The sequence below is a fragment of the Pungitius pungitius genome, chromosome 11 (assembly GCF_949316345.1).
Source record: "Pungitius pungitius chromosome 11, fPunPun2.1, whole genome shotgun sequence".
Classification (NCBI taxonomy): Eukaryota; Metazoa; Chordata; class Actinopteri; order Perciformes; family Gasterosteidae; genus Pungitius; species Pungitius pungitius.
In genome coordinates, this window is record NC_084910.1 from 15,812,250 (window position 1) to 15,831,928 (window position 19,679).

The 19,679-nt window shown below is 57.0% G+C and overlaps 3 protein-coding genes across 4 annotated transcripts in view; all 3 read right to left on the reverse strand.

The window, feature by feature from the left end:
- The window catches only part of LOC119197336 (NACHT, LRR and PYD domains-containing protein 1 homolog), a 214,248-nt gene that overhangs the window by 183,499 nt on the left and 11,070 nt on the right, over positions 1-19,679 (reverse strand). The gene's annotated exons all lie outside the window — the stretch shown is intronic.
- LOC119199462 (piggyBac transposable element-derived protein 4-like) lies at positions 11,365-14,763 on the reverse strand. Its single transcript, XM_062565706.1, has 2 exons — positions 13,532-14,763; positions 11,365-13,360 (listed from the first exon to the last, which is right to left on the reverse strand). Exons 1-2 carry the CDS (start codon positions 14,466-14,468, stop codon positions 12,231-12,233), a joined length of 2,067 nt encoding a protein of 688 aa, XP_062421690.1. The 5' UTR covers positions 14,469-14,763; the 3' UTR covers positions 11,365-12,230.
- Positions 15,111-17,550, reverse strand: LOC119199471 (uncharacterized). 2 transcript variants are annotated; one of them, XM_062565585.1, is made up of 5 exons: positions 16,787-17,550; positions 16,098-16,665; positions 15,629-15,988; positions 15,373-15,491; positions 15,111-15,301 (listed from the first exon to the last, which is right to left on the reverse strand). In XM_062565585.1, the coding sequence occupies exons 2-5, from the start codon at positions 16,168-16,170 to the stop codon at positions 15,182-15,184; spliced, it is 672 nt and encodes a 223-aa protein (XP_062421569.1). In that variant the 5' UTR covers positions 16,171-16,665; positions 16,787-17,550; the 3' UTR covers positions 15,111-15,181. The 2 variants fall into 2 exon arrangements, with proteins under 2 accessions (XP_062421569.1, XP_062421568.1); XM_062565584.1 differs by lacking the exon at positions 16,787-17,550 and having other exon boundaries at positions 16,098-16,755.

A 19,679-nucleotide genomic window follows, 5' to 3' on the forward strand; every position in this document is an offset into this window, starting at 1 on the left:
TGGTCACGTCATCATGAAGGTGTCCTTCGACGGGTGCCTCCTCCCGATTGCCTCGACTGGCGAGGGTTTCTCTCAGGTCGTCGAGGCCGTAGCCGAAACTCTGTCCAAAGTGATGGTGTCCGCGTCCTCGATGGCTATCATGCTGGACGCGGCCGACTGGGGAGCGACTGAGTGTCCTCGCGCCGACTGGCAGAGTGCGGAGATCACCAGCGAGGTGGCGGCTCTCGCCTCGGCTCTGATCAGACACGGAGTGTTGAAAGTCTTTCTCAGGCTGCCCAGATCGCTCGCCCTCCTGAACGATATTGACTTCTCGCGGCTGGGCGCATTCGAGGCTTTCGTGACACCCGCCGGGGCGGTGGATATGAGTCGCGCTGGACACTGTCAAAATATGTGGGTGTCCGCGAGCGGAGACGAATCGTCGAAAGGGGTAATGCCGTATCTCTTGACTCTGCTGAGGCGAGGCGTCAGGGCCAACAAGGTCATCTTCACGCTGTCCCTCACGGGGGGACGTAAGATCAGTCCGCTCAAACTCGGGGACTCGGATATCACCGCCGAGCTGTCGCTTGGTGACATGGAGACCAACCCCGCGTTAAAATGCAACGAGGACCTGAACACCAAGTGCTGCTCCGGGTCCAGTGTCACCGTTTGGGCCAGGGACGTGATAGCGAACGTCACCATGACCTCAACCTCATTCGAGACGCTCAAGCAATTGCCCGAGCTGGTGGCCGTTGCTTTTGCCATCAACCAGTTTGTCATAGCCCCCGTGGATTCGGATTTCAGGCGAGGTGTGCGATCCGACACCCCCGCGATACTGGGAATCACGTCGGCCGTGCACAGGCTGCGGGACTGGAAGAGGCAACAGATAGTGGCAGGCATGGCCACCGGTTCGCGCATTGGGAGGAGCGGGCGATCGGCCTCGCATCTGGACAACCTGGGGTCGTTGAAGAAGGACGACGTGACCGTTCCCGAAACCCCGTACAAGGACCCGGCCTCGGGCTCCAAGAACTGCCTGGACCCTGAGTACAACATAGGCCTGAGTAACACTGTCGTGTGTCCCGGGCTCATAGCCGCTCACGGCGCACTGGGCATATTCAAGGAGCCCCACAAGGAGATGCACAGTACCAGCTACGATAAAATCTACATTGCCAATCTGTACGAACTCGAGTCGTGCACACAAGGAGAACCTAGCAAAAGGGCCATCGTCTCCACGAGGCCGCCCCAGATTGCTGTCAACGTCAACACCTTTATCCCCACGACGGACCGAGCCCACTACATGGTAGGCATCCTGGATTCGGAACAGCTTGTGGAATACGTGCCTCCCGTGAACGAGGTCTGCGTCGCCTACAGCACTGGGGAGAGAGTACACAGCATGAACCTGGTCTCGGTGGACGACAGCTACTCGGCCGACACCCCGGTGGTCGACGGCGACCGCGGGTTGATAGTTAAACCGGTTGAAGCGTTGTATTTGGTGTCAAACTTCACTCCGGGCATAGACTATGTCAACATGAACGTCAGCTGCGTCAACTACGACGTGAGTGCTCTACAGCCCTGTCTCATCGCCATATGCGGCGGTGACAACAGTTGCAGGAGGGATTACGGGAGGCTCTGCAAGTCGGCACACGAGATCATCAACGACGCTCGCAGGGCCGGCGACATGATGAAGCAAGGTCTCCAGGAGTTGGCGGTGCAGGAGAAAAAGTCTAAGATGTACGAGCTGCCTGACAACGCGCCCTTCCCCTGGCTGGACAAGCCACAGGGAGGCCGCGGTAGGCACAAGAGGTTTGCTTTCGGAGTAGTGACGGGCATGGCGGCCTTGGCTCTTGCGTGGCACGTGTCCAACCGGATGGACAACTTGGGGGATCAGATGGACGCCCTCAAGAACTCGTACGTCTCCGTGACAAACAAGGTCGTTGAAGTGAGCCACAAGCTCAACGCCAACATAGCCCTGGTCAACAGTAGGATCGACGACCAGGAGAATATGCTAGAGAAGAATAACCAGATCGCCAACAGCAACTTTGCCATGATCAGGGACACGTTGATGAGGAATACAGAGGCGGCCTTGCGCGACACCAACGTCAAGTTCTCGGTTCTGGCCAGCTATCAAATGTGGTACGCTCAGATGCAGAGCGTCACCCATCAGATGCTGCAGGCCGCCATGCACACCAAGTTCATGGCCGCAGGGGTTGAAAACTGTCTGCGACAGATAGCGTCAAAGCGTTCGGGCAGCTGTCCCAGCGGCATGACGATTATGCGGGAGCACCCGGGCTTGACCGATTTCCCCACCGTCGGTACTGCCCTGTACAAAGACAGAAAGCTTTTCATAGTGCACTCGGTCCCCAGAACTGTGGAAAAGACCACAGTCAGAGGGATCATACCCATGCCCAGGATGAGCACGGACGGAGTCCCCTGCTGGCCTGACTACAACGTGTGGCTGATAGACGGCCACTACTACGAACCGTCCGAATGTCACGGAAAGTACTGTCACGTGCCCGAGCCCCACGACAGGTACCTTAGGTGCGTCGAGGATCCCGGCGAGTGCAAGACAGTGTGTGCGCCCTGTCACAGAGGTGTCTGCTATCGGGATAAGAAAGTCACTTGGACGGAGGGCTCAGTCGCGATAGAGATCAAGTCCCCTCCTCTCAGACAGCTCTTGAAATTGCACATATCGGACGGCCCGGTGTCCTTCTCAGATCTACTGAAAGACAAGATCCCGGGAATGTCCGAAATGGGTTTGCTGCAAGCCATAAACACCAGCGTGATGCTCGTGGACGTGCGTGAGGACCTGGAGAACGTCACAAGAAGCCTACTAGAGTTTGACAAGCGTTACGAAGAGCTCTCAGCTAGCAGGGTCACGTTGGGTGGTTGGCTCTCTGGAATTGGCAGTGTTGCGGCCCTGTGGACTTCTGTGGCTATACTCGTGGTTTGGTGCACTGCGCTCTCTGCTGGGATCTGCTACACGATTTTCTGCGGAGGTGGAGGTGGTGGGAATGGGGGGTTTGTGCTTTTGAACCAGACCAGGAAGCGGTCTAAGGTGTTATAGGCACAGGCCACGCGTGTAAAGCTGTGTATATGTCCCTATACTTGTATCCCTATATGTGGACTTTAATAAACCCGTGTGTGTCAACGAGTGTGCGTCTCATTGTGTGTGTGTGTTTTGTATCACATATCGCAGCCGGGAGTGAGAAGGGGGGGTGGGGGGGGTCACAAACCAGGATCGGCCACAGCGTTCAGTGAAGCCACGCGGTCGGACGACATTAGGAACAACACACAGTAGGTCGGAGGGATGGGCGGCCATGAAATTGGTCGGAGGTTTGGGAGGACACGAAATTTGTCGGAGGAAAAGTCTCAGTCAAATACCAAAAATACCCAGTTGCTATACACAGTCCCCATACGCAGTCCCCCACCCGCCCTCTCCTCTCCCTTTAGGGCTGCGCACTTGAGCCATGGATAAGGCTCTGCCTTTCGTGGATTTTTTCCCTGGCATCTATCCTGAGCGCAGAGCTGTGGCCCCGGCGTCGGAGGCTGACCTGATCGGGGTGATGGTCAAATCTGTCCTCTTTGATAGACAGGAAGAGACCATCCTGTGCAGAGGGTTGGTGGTGCAGGCTCGAGATGCCATCTATACTACCGTACACTTTAAAGTTACCGGCATAGCTCCTGTCGTAGGCTATGACCTAGACTTGATTTGTGATCAGAATGGTGAAGAGGAGACTTGGGAGCAGGTACGGAAAACCTGGTCCAGGCACTTTGTAGCCGAGCCGGTGTGCGTGCACGTTCATCACGACGACATTAAGCGAAAAGTAAGGGCGAGTGTGTTCCCGCTCAAAAGTATACACCTGGCCAAGAGGTACATGGAGACCGTGAGGGGCGCCCTGACCTTTGGAGATCTCTGTCCAGACAAGGGCTACTACATTGCTCGAGACGGTAACACGCCAGCCCTATGCTCCAACGTTATGTTCGGCAGGATGTATTTTGTACCCGCAGACAAGCTAAACCAGGTCCTCTCGGTTTCCGAACTCGTCTACGACCACGAGAGGTCCGAGGCCGAGGCCAAGCTCTTTGATGCTAAACACGTGCCCTATTTCTACAAGGCCGCGTGTCTGGATATTGAGACCGTGTTTGACAAATCTTACCGGGACAACAGCCTACGATGCGAGGCGTTCGCGTACAAGTTTCCCTACTGCACTGAGCGCACGGTCGCAGACATGGCAGAGTACAGGAATAATCTGGTCCACAGGCTAAAAGCGGGCAAGCAACAATTACCCAAACAGAGTAAGCTAATATCCATCCCTGCCCTGGCGCCGGACATGCCAGGTCAGCAGCACGAGATCACCTGCGTCTCTCTCGTGATCCTCAACTCCCACGTGCCCAAGGCCTCACCTGATCTCCACAGGAAGAGGCTGATAGTGCTCTATAACAAATGCAAAGTGACACACAACCTTTACCCACGGGCGGACCACGACTTGGCCCGGGCCGTCGGTCTGGAAGATGTCACGAGGATTCGGGTTAACCCTTGCTCCAGTGAACTCGCGCTCATTGAAAAGGTGATCCGATTGCTTTACCACTACGGCATAGAACTCCTGTATGTGTACAACGCAGAGTTTGACGTCAGGGTCATTGAGCAGCGCGTGCATTTCTACGCAGAGTCAAACTACTGCGAGCGCCTCGATGCCGCTACTCGCAAACGATGCTCCTTGCTACTGCCTGCCTGGAACGGGCTCTTTGTCGCCAGGGCCTTGGCTGAGGACGTGGTGCCTTTCTTCCAGTTTGAAAACGTCCGATACCTGGAAATGTACAAAGAGATGCTCAAGAGAGTAGGTTCGCTGTTGCTGAACGGAACCCTGACGGAGCAAAGGCTGCAGATGATATCCGTGCACATCGAGTCGTTCAACAAAGACAAGGCTAAGTTGGGCCACTTCAAGATGAACGCCTGCGGTATGAACATCATAGATCTGTACAGAATGGCGGGGACCAGAGAAATCAAGTTTGCGTGCACCAGCATGAAGCTGAACGACGTGGCGCCGTTCGTTGTTGCCAAGGTCAGGGAGCTGCACGGAAAGCCCCCGAAGGACAACAGAAAGCTTTACAAGCTGGCGGGCGTTGCGTATTCTAAAATGGACGAGATGATCAGCATTGGGGGAGAGAGTCTTTTCGCCGTGCTCCTCTACAACTTGGTCGACTCGCAGCTGTGCGCGAGATTGGCTAAAGTCCTCAACCCTGTATCAGCCATGTTCCACAGATGCAGGAGCACTCTCAATATAGACGTCGTTGTACACGGCAGAGGCGATAACTTTGGCGGCTTCGTGCAGAGCATTCACACGGTCCAGATCCCTCAGCTCAAGTGTACGTTGGATACTCTCAGAGTCAAAGCGGGACCTGTGGGCAGGGAACTAAACAGCCGCCTGCGATGGAAACTTGACTCCGGCAGCGAGACGTGGACGGGGGGAGCCGTGTGCAACCCTCTGACGGGCCTACACTATTCCGGACCCGGCATGGGCCTGGAGCTGTCGTTTGACTTCTCGAGTATGTACCCGTCCATCATGTGCGCCCTCAACATCTCGCCTGAGACCACCATCCCCTGGCCTCCCTCGCGCTTCCCCCACGATCTATCCGGATGGGTGTGTTACAACTGGGAAGCCGAGGGGTTTGAGTGCGCGTCGCTCATTCTCAAGTACGACCAGACTCAAGGCGGCTTTGCGCGGGTCCCGGCCGTATTATCGTCCTCGGTCGAGTACTATGTGAATCGGCGGGCCGAGTTCAAGAGGAAACTCAAGAATCCTGACATCAGCGAGGTCGAGCGGGACTACTTTAAGATGCAGGAAGGGGAGTGCAAAGTATTGGCCAACTCCTTCTACGGAACGGCCCCCTACCCCTGTGGGCCTCTCACGTCCGGCCACGGTCGGCAACAGATTGCCGTGGTCAATAGCTGCGTGGCCACCTTTTACCAGCACCGCTGCCCTGTCGTCTATGGAGACACGGACAGCGTCATGGTGTCAGTTGGATATGGACCTGAGGACCTACCAGAGAGCGAAGTGCCAGACGCGGACCGCCGAGGCGACTCGCCTGGCCGGGAGGAAGAAAGCGAACTGCTCGAGACCTTCGCCCGTGAGGCCCGCACAGCACTGGGTGACAAGTTCAAGCGTGCCGGCGAGCAGGTGCCCGGCTTTCTGGACTGTGTGCACACTAGCTTGGTGGAGGACACTCTCAAGAGGATGTACGTGATAGGCAGAGGCAACATACCCCAAAAGGTAGTCAGAGACCCTAGAGGAACATTCACCAAGGAGGGGTATCCCGTCTATGTGGCCAGAGCGCCGGGATCGAAAGAGCCGACCGACGTCACCGGGCCCTTCGTCAAAGACAGGAGAGTCAAGCTTGAATACGAAAACAGTTGCTCCATATACTGCCATGTAGCCAAGAAAACCTACGTGGCTCTCACGCACTCCATAGACGACCGGGGCAAACTCGCCGCTGTCTCTGTCAAGGTCAGGGGACTGTCGGCCTTCAAAAGCATGCGCTCCCCCTGCGATTCCGCCGTCACGGACACCTTCATTGCGTGCGTGCTCAGGGGAGATTGCGTCAAACTGGAGACAGACCAAGTCTCCTGCTTTTCCACCTCTGCCTGGCACCAACTTAAGCGCGGGGATACAATCTTGTACCTGGACCGCAAACCCGACGTGGACGATCGCGGCAAGTGGGTGGACCTGCATCGAGCCAGCTCCTCTCTCGTCGCCCACAGAGTGCAGGCCGTCACCACGCTGCAGCTGGACTCTGGCTTCTCTGCAGTCGCGACAACTCTCTGCGACCCGCAGGGAGCCACCCTCACGATGAGAACGCTGTACAAGGACCAAAAGTACTGCATGAACCACATGTTCTCACACGAGCAAGCCATACTGAGGGACTTGCTTGTGTGCAAAGCGTCGCATCTCATCGCTTCAAAGATGGGAGCGGGATTCTTCCCCTGGAGCAGACTCATCAAATCCTCAAAGAACCGGCACTTTAGTCCGCAAACACTGGAGCGTTTGAAAGTGAGCAACTCCAGTGTCAAGACCACGTACGTGGAAACCATTAGGACATGGCTACAGGAGATTACAGGACTCTCCGTCAAGCCCGTCCAAGTTAAGGAGTTTTATAAGTGCAATCCTTGCGAAGCGGCCTTGCACCGATACCCGCTGAACCTCCAGGCCAGCACGGGGTGCATTAAGGCCATGTTCGGAGGCTCGCTCGTGTGCGAATCGAAGCACTATGCTTCCCACGAAGTCACTGACCCTGTGAGCTATGAGTACGATTGCGGCCGCGACGGCGTCCACAACTCGGACGAGGGAGACGAACGGCCCCGCGGACCCCGGTCCGCTCTCTCCTCTAACTCAAAGCTCGTCCCTCACCCCTATCAGCCTTTCAACAAATGTTTTGCCAACTCTAGGGTGCTGATAGCTCACTTCGTGGACCATACATTGGTCAACCGCTGCGGGAAGCTCGTGGCTCATTGCGTCGTGGACTACTGCTTGCCCCGCTACATGTACAGTTCTGCTCTGGGCACACAAAGCCTGGAAGTTTGTAAAGAGCACCTGCTCACCTCGATCACCTCAGTCAGAGCGAGGTTGAAGAAGGCGACCGCGGCTTTCAACGCCCTTATGAACAACTGCCCCGAACACATGATACCAGCCTGCGGGACTGGCGAGCTGGAACTCCTGAAGAAAAACAGGGAGACTGCGACGCGTCTCACGGGCGAAAAACTCCAGGCCTGTCTCAAGGTAATCACAGAGGATATGTCCCTACAACCCGGGGAGGTCTACAGGAACCTAAGCGCTTCGCTCGGGAAAGAAATCACGGAGGCCGTGGCCAAAGGCATAGTGTCCCTGAGAAATGATTCTTTGCTACCCCCCAACTCGGACGACGTAATCGCGCTCTCTGTACCGAGTGTCATGCTGACAGATGCTGGGATAGCGTCCTCGACTGGTGGGCTTCACGTAATGAGAAGCGAAGTGTGTGAGAGGACCGTCATTGACCTGGCCGGTCTTCTGTATCAGACTGTACTCATGATGCAGATACAAACTCCTGAAGCGTTCGGTCCGGCCGTTGCCATGTTCCCCACGTCCGTCCTTTGCATCATGCCCTACTCTTGCGAGGACGCGAATCTGATGCAAAAGTGGATTGAGACCTTTGTGGAAAAGAAGTGGCTAAAGCCGAGCCGAGCCAAGCTCGGAAAGAGGACGCGCTCCCTCGCGGATCCCAGGGAGGTCTTATATCATTGCGCAGGCTGTAAAAACTTCTACAGGGACTTGTTTGCCGACAACGTCCCAGCGCACGTACTTATCCAACACGTCTACGGTGAAGACAAGAGGAGAAGGCTAGGACAATGTGTCAGCGAAAGGCGGTGGGTTTTCTGATCTTCCACAAGGTGCCTTTGTATTTATGTATCTGTGTATTTGCTCGAGATTGACACAGTAATTGCTGTATATACGATTCCGTAGACTCCGAAGAGTGTGGCGATAACCGCCCCCCCCCCCCTATTTTTTTGACTAGACATGTCTTTTAGTCGAAAGGAGTACGTCTTCTCGCACACCATGACCAGGTCTAGTCAGGCTCATCAGCCTGCAATGGTCAAAATTGACTTGGGTGGCATTATACCCTTTGGTGAATGCAGCACTCTGTTTATCGTTGACAACATGAGAGTTAACGCCTACAAGCAAGGTACCAGTGAGAAAATGCCACTCAAGTTCACCGTTCTCAACGACACCAAGAAAAGGGTCCTGACAAACGATATGTGCAAGCTTTCCTCCAAGTGGTGGGTTGACATCGACCAAGGATCCCGTCTCACGATAGCGGGCACAGACACCGAACCCTTCTGTCGCACCCAGTGTGTGTATGACGACGAAAACAGGCAGGCTCTCCTGAACGTCTTGAGGTTCATGATGTCACACAGCCTCCGGACCTCCGACAGAGCAATAGGGGCTTTCGACGTTCTCGTCGACACTACCCAAGGGGAATTTGAATTCACGTGCGCCCTGTGTTCGGTGACCGGCGTCGCCTGCGTAACGAAAGGAACCAGCGGGCTTCCCTCGTTCTCCTTTCCCCGGTGCGCGGACAGCTACGTGTGCGTACCGTCCCAAAAGCCGTGCGCTGACGAAGGCTACGAGGCCCTCGTGAAGGTCTTGGCTCTGGTGAGATCGGCTTCCCGCGACAACCTTGGCGTCGTGAAACAGGTCACTCAGGAGATGGGTGCCGACCGAGCGTTTCAAGAACTCGACTGCACATCCTTCCCTCCTACGCAAATCTACACGGGAAACATCGTCATCCCGTATCATTTGATGAAATACGTGACCTCTCTGTACAAGACAATGAGCGAGTACGCCAACAACATTGCTGTCGTAAACGAGAAGACGCCTCATGTCAGGGTGTTGATCGAAAGCCCCTTGGAGAACATGGGTGAAATCACCGGTCGAATGTCCCTAACGCTAATCTACGGAGCGACTCTCTTGGACATCTACACCAGGCTCGGACACGCGGAGGGATGTGCGGAACAACAAATCGACAGTCTTGTCAACATGACACAGTTGGGAAACGACGTGTTGATCAGGAAGACTCATTTGAATTTTATGTTAAACAACGACATGTCCATAAAGGATTGGTGTAACTTCTACTATAGTTGAAATAAGAAAACTATATATGTATCTGTCAAGCATTTGTGCAAATGTGAATAAAGACAAAGCAGATTGGTGTGTCAATCCATTGTGTTTTTATTATTGATTCAGACTGACTTTAGAAATACATAAACAAACTGACACATACATGACTACAATGATATTGACCGGATACAAATGTATCTGTACTCGGAGTAGTGGAAAGGCTGAGTTACATTTCTTTACCCCTCCTTGATCCAAGTCATTGTTACAATTGTGAAACATTAACACCGACAAACGATGGTTGACATTTATGCATTCATCAAAAGGTATCAAATATGATACAACATAGACAGAAACGCACACACCGACACATTTCACACATAGAAATGCAGAGAAAAGCCAGCAGGTTCTTTCTCGATATGGTCCCCTACTACCCCGGGTTTGGGGCTCTCACCATTTGGGTATCGATTTTTAAAACGGCCCCTCTGTAGATCGAAGCATATATTCACTTCGTTATCCCTCCCGTTGTCCTCCCATCCTCCAGCAGTCGCACGCACGTACGTACGTACGCACTTACGTCACGCGTTCAGCCATCATACAACCCCGCCCTCCGGTAGTCGCACGTACGTACGCGCTTACGTCACGCGTTCAGCCATCATACAACCCCGCCCTCCGGTAGTCGCACGTACGTACGCGCTTACGTCGCGCGTTCAGCCATCACACACCCCCGCCCTCCGGCAGTCGCACGTATGAACGTACGCACGCACGTACGTACGCGCTTACGTCACGCGTTCAGCCATCACACAACCCCGCCCTCCGGTAGTCGCACGTACGTACGCGCTTACGTCACGCGTTCAGCCATCACACACCCCCGCCCTCCGGCAGTCGCACGTATGAACGTACGCACGCACGTACGTACGCGCTTACGTCACGCGTTCAGCCATCACACACCCCCGCCCTCCGGCAGTCGCACGTATGAACGTACGCACGCACGTACGTACGCGCTTACGTCACGCGTTCAGCCATCACACAACCCCGCCCTCCGGCAGTCGCACGTATGAACGTACGCACGCACGTACGTACGCGCTTACGTCACGCGTTCAGCCATCACACACCCCCGCCCTCCGGCAGTCGCACGTACGAACGTACGCGCTTACGTCACGCGTTCAGCCTTCACCTCTCTGTGCAAGACTATTAGGGCCCTTTCGCAATACCTGAGACGGCGAGAACGGACTTGCGTTCCCGCGAGAATACACTCGGGAGGTTCGGGGGGGGGGGGGGGGGGGGACGGTCATTTCCGCCATTGGAACAGCAGCTGACTTGATGACGTCACCACGTCAGCTGGTCTTGCTAATACGCTTTAATTTAGTTTTTGATTTAAATATTTTACTATTAACAAGCTTTTGTCTCATTTTTTGTCTCAGAAATTGTATATATAAGCAGTCGTAAAATAGATAGCTTTATCAAGGAGGTTGTAACAAAAAATAAACTATTATACTAAAATATTTTAATGCACACACACACACACACACACCTACCGTTTGTCTTGTTACTCATCAAGAGGCTGATAATCAGCGTAGTGGTCCTCGTGCAGCAAGCCGCTGACCGCACATCAAAGATCTTACAGAGTACAATAATCCATATGTGGATTTTTTTATTCATTATTTTTACAAGTCAGAGCTTCAGATTTTCTTTGAAGCTCTTCCGCCAGTTTAGACTCTCGAGCGCGGTGCTCACCTCGTGTCCTTTAATTAAAACATTGTTAGTTTTAATGCACAACGATGGACAATAAACAAGCTGCGCTCTGCGCATACAGACAATACGTATGTACAAAAGTTACATGTAAACATGAAGTTATGAATCTAAACAAACAGACGGTGAACAACCTCCGTCTCTGACACCACGTTAGAAAACGTACCAAGACTCGTCGTGGTACAGCTCGACGAGTCTCACGTATAAACCGCTACGGAGACGCGAAAACGACCGGCGGAGCATTTCACAGCAGACTCGACGAAAACAGGCCGCTCTCCGCGGGCTGCGAGATGATCAGCTGACCTCCCGGCGCTGGAGGGTGTCCGTTATGACGGTCCGTTATGTCCGCTACACGTCCACGGGGCAGATTGTTACGTTAAAGGCTGTTGACAAACGTTTGCTTTAACAACTAACTTTAGTCATAAAATTACATAACGTTACTTAAATAAAGTAGTATTTATAAAACTCGGACTGTGTGTTTATTTTCCTCCGTCGGTCGTTGTCGCCTGCCGCTTAGGTTGAAATGCATTCTGGGATATTTGGCTCTCACAACAACAGGCGAGCCTGCTCCGATGCATTGTGGGTACAATGGAGGGGGCGCGAGTCGCGTATTATGACCGCGTTCGTGTCGACGAGGAAGACTCATTTAGAATTTCACGTTAAACGGTGCAACTTTTACTATAGTAAGCAAACTATATATATATATGTATGTATGTATGTATCCGTCAAGTATTTGTGTAAATGTGAATAAAGACAATGCAGATTGGTGTGTACATCCATTGTGTTTTTATTACGTCAAGCATTCAGCCTTCACCCCCGCCCTCCGTTAGTAGTAGCACGCACGCACGCGCGCGTTCAGCCGTCACCCCCCTCCACGCCTTGTCGTCCTCGCGTCCTCCAATAGTCGCAGGTGCGCGCCGCGCCTCCGTCGTCGCCGCCGTCGTCGTCTCCGCGCCCCCCGCCTCCGTCGCTCGAGACACGCCGGTCGGCGCAGGCGGGGCAGAACGCGCGCGAGCAGCCCCGGCAGATGTACCTCCTGCACGCGCAGCAGACGGTGTGCGTCTTGCTGTCCTTCTTCGACGGGCAAATCTGACACCTCTTCCTCTTGCTCGCCACCCTGGACAGAGCCGAGGCGACGGCCGCCGCCCGCGTTTCCGGCTCCCGTTCCGCCTCCGGCGCCGCCTCGGCTCGACCGCGCGCCCTCCGGGCGGCCCGCACGACCGCCGCGGACGCTTCCGTGCGGGGGAGACACGCCCTCCTCTCGACGAGCGGCGTCACGAGCTCTTTTCCGAGCCGCTCGAGGAAGAACCTGCGCTTGCTCCGCTTGCCGGACATCCAGTCGGGACGGACCTCTCGCCATATCACGAAGGCGTTGTAGGCGGACACGTCGACGACGTTGTGGAACACGACCAGGGGCCAGCGGGCCGTCATCCTCCTGCAGCTGTACGTGCCGATCACCTTGTCCAGGTTGTCCACGCCTCCCTTGTTGCGGTTGTAGTCCAGGATGATCGCGGGCTTCCCGTCCGGGCGGTCGCCGACCTCGGCCTCGGCGTGCCGCGTGCTCATGAGCACCACGTTGCGGTTTTTCTTGGGCACGTAGGACACCAGGGCCGTGGTGGGCGTGAACGCAAACATCGAAGAGAACACCGCCCTGTCCCTCGTCGCCAGCAGAGCGGGCGGAAGCTCGGGCTTGTTCTTTCGAACCGTGCCGACCACGGTGATCCCCCTGGCCAGGAGCCGGCGCGCCAGCTCGTAGGACGTGAAGTAATTGTCGCACGTCACGTTGCGACCCGCCAGGCCCTCCGTGACGTCGAGCACGACCCTCATCCCCAGGTTCCTCTCGGGGCCGCCGCCGCCCGTCGTCGGCTTGCCGGTGTACACTTGCATCTTCCACGCGTAGCTGGATCTGGCGTCGCACGCCACCCACGTCTTGATTCCGTATTTCGCCGGCTTGCTGGGCATGTACTGCCTGAAGGGACACCGCCCTTGGCGGCGGGGGGTTACGAGGAGAGAGAGAGAGAGAGAGAGAGAGAGAGAGAGAGAGACAAGACAGAGAGCGTCGTCATCATCATCATCATCATCGGCATTGTCTTTTCGCGAATCTTTACAAGAAAATAAAAAAAAGCCCCTCCGCCGCAGCCGCAGCCGCCGCTTACCTCTGAACGGAACCAGCTGCTCGTCCACGGTCACCTCGGGCCCCGGGTTGTAGAGGAGCGGCAGTCGGAGCACCCACGCGTCCCACACGTCTCGCACGGCCGCCAGTTTGTCGCTCGCTCGTCGCTCGCGCCTCGTCTCGCGGTCGTCGAATCGCAACAGTGTCGAGTACGCGTGAAAGTCCTTCAGCGGCATCGTGGCGCGGAAAATGGCCCTTCCGCTCTCCGCGTCCCACAGACTGGCGGCGGCCTCCCCTCTGGACCTGTACACGCCCGCCAGGATCAGGAGGCCCACGTAGGCGCGCAGGTCGACCCGGTCCATGCCTTTCCAGTCGTCCCCGTATCTTCTGCGACCTTCGAGGTTGGTCATCTCCAGGACAATGTCTTCTATCGCGGGCGTCACAAACAGCCGGAACGTCGAGGCGATGTCGGTGGCGCGGGACGCCGCTTCCTCCGTGGGCCCGGGGGTCGGCGGACCCGGCCGACTCTGCTCGTCGGTCGCGCCCCGTCTGCCGTGCGCCGTCGAGGACCACGTCAGTTCGCCGTTTTTGGACGGAAAGGTGCAGGTCTCGGGTCTTTCGCCCACGACGCGGTCTTCTTCTTCTTCTTCTCCTTCTTCTTCTCCTCCTTCTTCTTCTCCTTCTTCTTCTCCTTCCTCCTCCTCCTCCTCCTCCAAAGACAAAGCTTCGTTCTCCGGGTTGTATTCTTCGCCGCCGTCGTCGTCGTCGCCGTCGTCGTCGTCGCCGTCGTCGTCGTCGCCGTCGCCGTCGTCGTCGTCGTCGTCTTCTTCTTCCCCTCGTAGCTCTCGTTCTTTGTTGTCAGCCGCGGTCGAAGCCTCTCCCTCTCCCATGTCAGAGTAGTGGTAGACCTTTCGCGGCTCCACCGGATCTGCGAAAAGACGTTCGAGGAGCTCGAGCGCGGTCGGCGTCGCGGCAGTCATGACTTCGGGCCCTTTCGGGGAGACGAGTGTTTCGCGCGTCGCCTCGCCCGACTTTATCGCGCGACGTTAGTATCGCCTCTCTCGCCGACCCGTTCTGTCTCTTCTGGCTGTCTCTTCTGTCACCTACACGCACGCACGCACACACGCACGCACACACACACACACACACACACACACAAATCCAGCACCTCGGACAGATCTGCGAGCGCGCGAGGAGAGAGAGAGAGAGAAATTCCAGCACCTCGGACAGAGGCCCCCGAGTCCCCCACCCCCTGAAGCTCTATCTGCGAGCGCGCGAGGAGAGAGAGAGAGAGAGAAATTCCAGCACCTCGGACAGAGGCCCCCGAGTCCCCCACCCCCTGAAGCTCTATCTGCGAGCGCGCGAGGAGAGAGAGAGAGAGAGAAATTCCAGCACCTCGGACAGAGGCCCCCGCGTCCCACACCCCCTGAAGCTCTATCTGCGAGCGCGCGAGGAGAGAGAGAGATAGAGAGACATGTATACTTTCATGATTCTTACCAAGAACTTTGCACAAACTCCTCCTTGGTCACCCGCCAGCGCAGCCAGCGCAGGCAAACGCGCGGACAGAGAGTCAGGGGGAGGGGGAGGGGGGGGGGGGGTGGCGTCTGTCCGAGGTGCTGGAATTTCTCTCTCGCGCTCTCTCTCTCTCTCTCTCTCTCTCTCTCTCTCTCTCTGCCCCGGTCGGCCGATGTCTCTAGCGCGCCACCGTCGCGTTCATGTCCTCGTACACGTCGTCGAGGGGGAACCGCTGCAGCTTCTTCCTCTCCTGCCGCTGCCGCCACCGCCGCAGCGCTTCCTTCGACATCCTGCACGCCTGTGTCGGAAACGAACGCGTTAGTCATTGCGGCGTCGCGAGGCTTTTTTTTTTGTTGGTCGGGCGCCTACCTTCAGGAGCGTCCACGCGAAGCACCACGCGATGACGACGACGACCAGGACAACAAAGGCGCAGGTCGCCAGTGTCGTAGGGGGGGTGTCATCCCATCGCTCGTCTCGACACCTCTCGCCTGTCGCGGACACGAGAGAGAGAGAGAGAGAGAGAGAGAGAGAGAGAGAGAGAGAGAGAGAGAGCGAGCGAGAGCGGGTCATTCGCTCGGCCTCGACGCGATGTCCTGTTTCGCGCGCGTGCAATATTTTTGCTCACCCGGCGACGACGGCTGCGGCACGACCAGGAACACCGACCCCGTGCCCGGCAACTCCACGGGTCGCCGTTGGCGATCGTATTTCAAATACACACACTCGTACCGTCCCGCGTCGGCGGGAGTCACGGGGTCGATGACGACGTCCACGTCCGGAAACGTTTCGCTGCACCGAAGTCTGCCTCGGTATTCGGGGGCGACGGTGCCGCCGCCCGGCTGGTCGTCTTTGAACAGGACCCTTACGTCGCCGCGGCCGCCGGCGCCGCGACCCGTCATCAGACTCAGGTACTCGGGCTTCGGATGGGAAGATCGGCACCGGACGGTCACGGCTTCTCCGGGCTCCCTCCACACCGCTTCGTCGGGCCCTGCGACGATTTTAAAAAAAAACCACGCCCCAAATCATTTCGCCTCGCCTCGCCTCGCCCGCACACACACACACACACACACACACAGAAACAAGCACGCGACGCTCACCGGGACCGCGCGGGGCCGCCGCGCAGGAGAGGCACAGGGTCGCCGCCGCGAGGCTCAGGTAGAAAGTCGACATGTCGGCAGAGCGCTTCCCGGCGTCGAGGCGATCCGTGAGTAGCACGCGACCGTTTCCGCGTGCGCATTCGTTAGTATGTCACCGACATCGATGTCATCGGCCACACGAACCCCGACCGAGGGTACGCGAACCGAGGTGGCCACCGCGAATTAAATTGTCACAAGCGGCCCCTCAAATCTTGTGCCATACGCTACACGACAAGGCAACGACACGTGGAGATTGGTTTTAACCTTTTATTTTATTTCACACACATACGCACGCACGCACGCACACGGACTCCAAAGTCGCAGCGACGGGGACGGGTGCTCGTTTACGTGGAAAACACGTGTCGCACGAGGGTCCGGGTGCTCCTTCGCGTCACGCGAAAGCGACGGTGAGAAGTGGCCGCCCGCTCGCTCCCTCGCTTCGTCTTCAGGGCGCGACGGTCGGCCGCATGTCCTCGTAAACGGCGTCGTCGGGCCGCCGGGCGCGCTCGGCCGTTCGGCACATCCGGGTCTGCGGACGCACGCACGCACGCGCACACACACACACACACACAGGAACGGTTGTTGTTGTGAGGGATTGAGAAAAGCTTGCACGCGCACACACACACAGACCACTCGGACTACGCGGCTACCTCGTGGATGATCCACGCGAGGAGCCCTATGACGACGGCGGTTCCCAGAAGCAGCGCGCCGACGCAGGTCACGTTCGCCACCAGGGCCGCCAAGCCGTCGCCCCAGCTCGCCGTACCTGTCGTCGTCGTCGTCGTCGTCGTCGGGAACAGCAAATGAAATACAAATAAAATGCGTTTAGCCCGCGGCGCGTTTAGCTAGCCTGCGTTACACCCCCCGCAGCCCTTTTGGGAAACTTGCGTGAATGTTGAGAAGGAGGAGGGCCAGCCGCCACCACCAGGAGCACCGACCCGGTTCCCCGCTGGTCCAAGGACAGGTCGAACCCAGGCTCGCGCCCCGAGTAAAAGCACCAGTACTGGCCCGTGTCTTCGGCGATCAGGTTCTCGATGACGGCCTCCGAGTCCGGGAACGTCCCGCTGAACCGAAGTCTTCCGCCGACGACGGCGTCGACCATGACCTTTCTCGGCGAGGCGCCCCGGGCCGCGAGCGTGAAGGTCTCGTCGCCGACGCTCTTGACCAGCCTCAGGGACCTCGGGCTCGCTCCGACAACAGCTCGGCACCGGATGGACACAGTTCCTCCGAGGTCTCTGCGCACCGCTCTGCCGCGCCCCGCGTAGGAAACCGCCGAAAAGGGCACGCGCGGGTCACTCTGCGGGACTGCGACGGCGAGACACAAGGCGGTCGCTAGCTTCAGATAGAAAGCCATCGTCACCGGCTGGCGTCTGTGGGTCGGAGCCGCTACTTATATTCCCGCGGCGGCCTTTCCCCCCCCCCCCCCCCTTCTTCCTTTTCCTCCAACCGACCTCTGCAGAGGGTGTGTGTGTGTGTGTGTGTGGGGGGGGGGGGGGGGGGGGGGGGGTGCTGTACAGGAGGCGAGGGACCTCGGTGGACAGGTAGGCGGCGGCGGGGTTCGACACTCCGATCTGCATCTGCCAAGCCGCTTGTTCCTCCCTCGCTCTGAGAGAAAAGCACTCGGCGAGATCGCGACTCTTTGCAGTCGTCCTGGCTCCCAGATGGCGGAACGAGCTCTGCGACATGAGGCGTCGGGACTGCGGAGGGCCTCTACGTCTTCCGCGGGAAAAGTCGAGACGCACCTTTTTTAGACCTCGACTAAAACACTAGCGGACCGTAGCACTGACAAATGGTAGCACTTGAATTGGACTCGTAATGGCACTTTTCTGTAACGTGTTTTCAAACTGCTTATTTGATGAAAAATGTACGCTCACTCTATGTGGAAATGCACTTACGTCGTACGTCGGCGCTTTGGACAAAAGCCTCAGCTAAATGACATGTAATGTAATGTAGAAAGGGGAGGATCGGGGCGGAAGAAAAACAGCTCCTCGAGGCCCCTCCTCGCGAACGAAGAGAAGGGAGAGGAGAAAGCTCACAGGCTAAATAAATGGCTCTCACAAAAATAAAAAGTGACAAGTGGAGCGGCGGATCGCGATTCCGGCAGGCAGGCATGCACGCACGGAGGAGGAGGAGGAGGCCTCCGCTGAGTCCTCCGACTGCAGCTGCGGCTCCCGGAGGCCTTCACGCCGTGGACTACGTAGAGGGATTTCTGCACCGCATCACTAAAGGAGCCAAAGGAGCGCAGAGGTCTCTCTCTCTCTCTCTCTCTCTCTACTAGTACTTTTGTTTATTTGGGGTTGTGTTTATTATGTGCTTTGTGTTGAGCTGATTTGATGTTGTGAATTGTTTTCTTGGGATGTTGAAAAATAAAGTGTTTTTGAAAAACCAAAAGAATCCCTCTCTCTCGCTCTGTCTGTGTGTGTGTGTGTGTGTGTGTGTGTGTGTGTGGTTCGGCACCCCTTCGGCCCTTTTGATTGCGACATACAGCGAAAGGTCAACTCGAGAGGCCTTGCCGCGGTTGGATATTATACTTTGTGTGGATCTTTTGCGGACGTTGATCGCGTACCTGAAGCCTCTCTCGCACTCGGCGGCGATGCATGTTATCGTCTGTCTCTCTCTCTCTCTCTCTCTCTCTCTCTGTGTGTGCGTGTGTGCGTGTGAGGTTCGGAACACATTCACCCATTGCAATCGTGACATGTAGGAAAACGTCATCTCTCGCCGAAGCCCCCACCCCCCCCCCCCCCCCCCCCCGGTGGCGAAGCGAGCCGATTAGACCCGAGCGATGAGTTCTCGCGAGTTCTCGCGAGATGACGGCTCGCTACGAGCAGGGTCGTTCTGACCCGAATGACGTTGCCGAGGCGAGGGTCAGTGTGACCCGACGCCGTCGTCTGGGCTGAGGCGCTCGCCGGAGCGAGCCGATTAGACCCGAGCGATGAGTTCTCGCGAGTTCTCGCGAGATGACGGCTCGCTACGAGCAGGGTCGTTCTGACCCGAACGACGTTGCCGAGGCGAGGGTCAGTGTGACCCGACGCCGTCGTCTGGGCTGAGGCGCTCGCCGGAGCGAGCCGATTAGACCCGAGCGATGAGTTCTCGCGAGTTCTCGCGAGATGACGGCTCGCTACGAGCAGGGTCGTTCTGACCCGAACGACGTTGCCGAGGCGAGGGTCAGTGTGACCCGAGGCCGTCGTCTGGGCTGAGGCGCTCGCCGGAGCGAGCCGATTAGACCCGAGCGATGCCGACTCGTAGCGAGCCGTCATCTCGCGACATCTCGCCGGGTCGTTCTGACCCGAATGACGGAGACGAGACGACGGTCCCGGCCCTTCTGATGGTGACGCGTAGCTAGCCGTCATCTCGCGAGACCTTGTCGGGTCGTTTTGACCCGAACAGCGCAGGCCTCTCTTGTGTGAATGTTGCCGAGGGTCAGAGAGACCCGAGGACAACGTGAGGGTTAATAAGCACGTCAAAAGTTACGGTGGACCAGCCGGGGTTAGGGGGGAGGAGGGGGTCCGCTGGTGGGCGAAACTGCGCACTGAGGAGTGAACA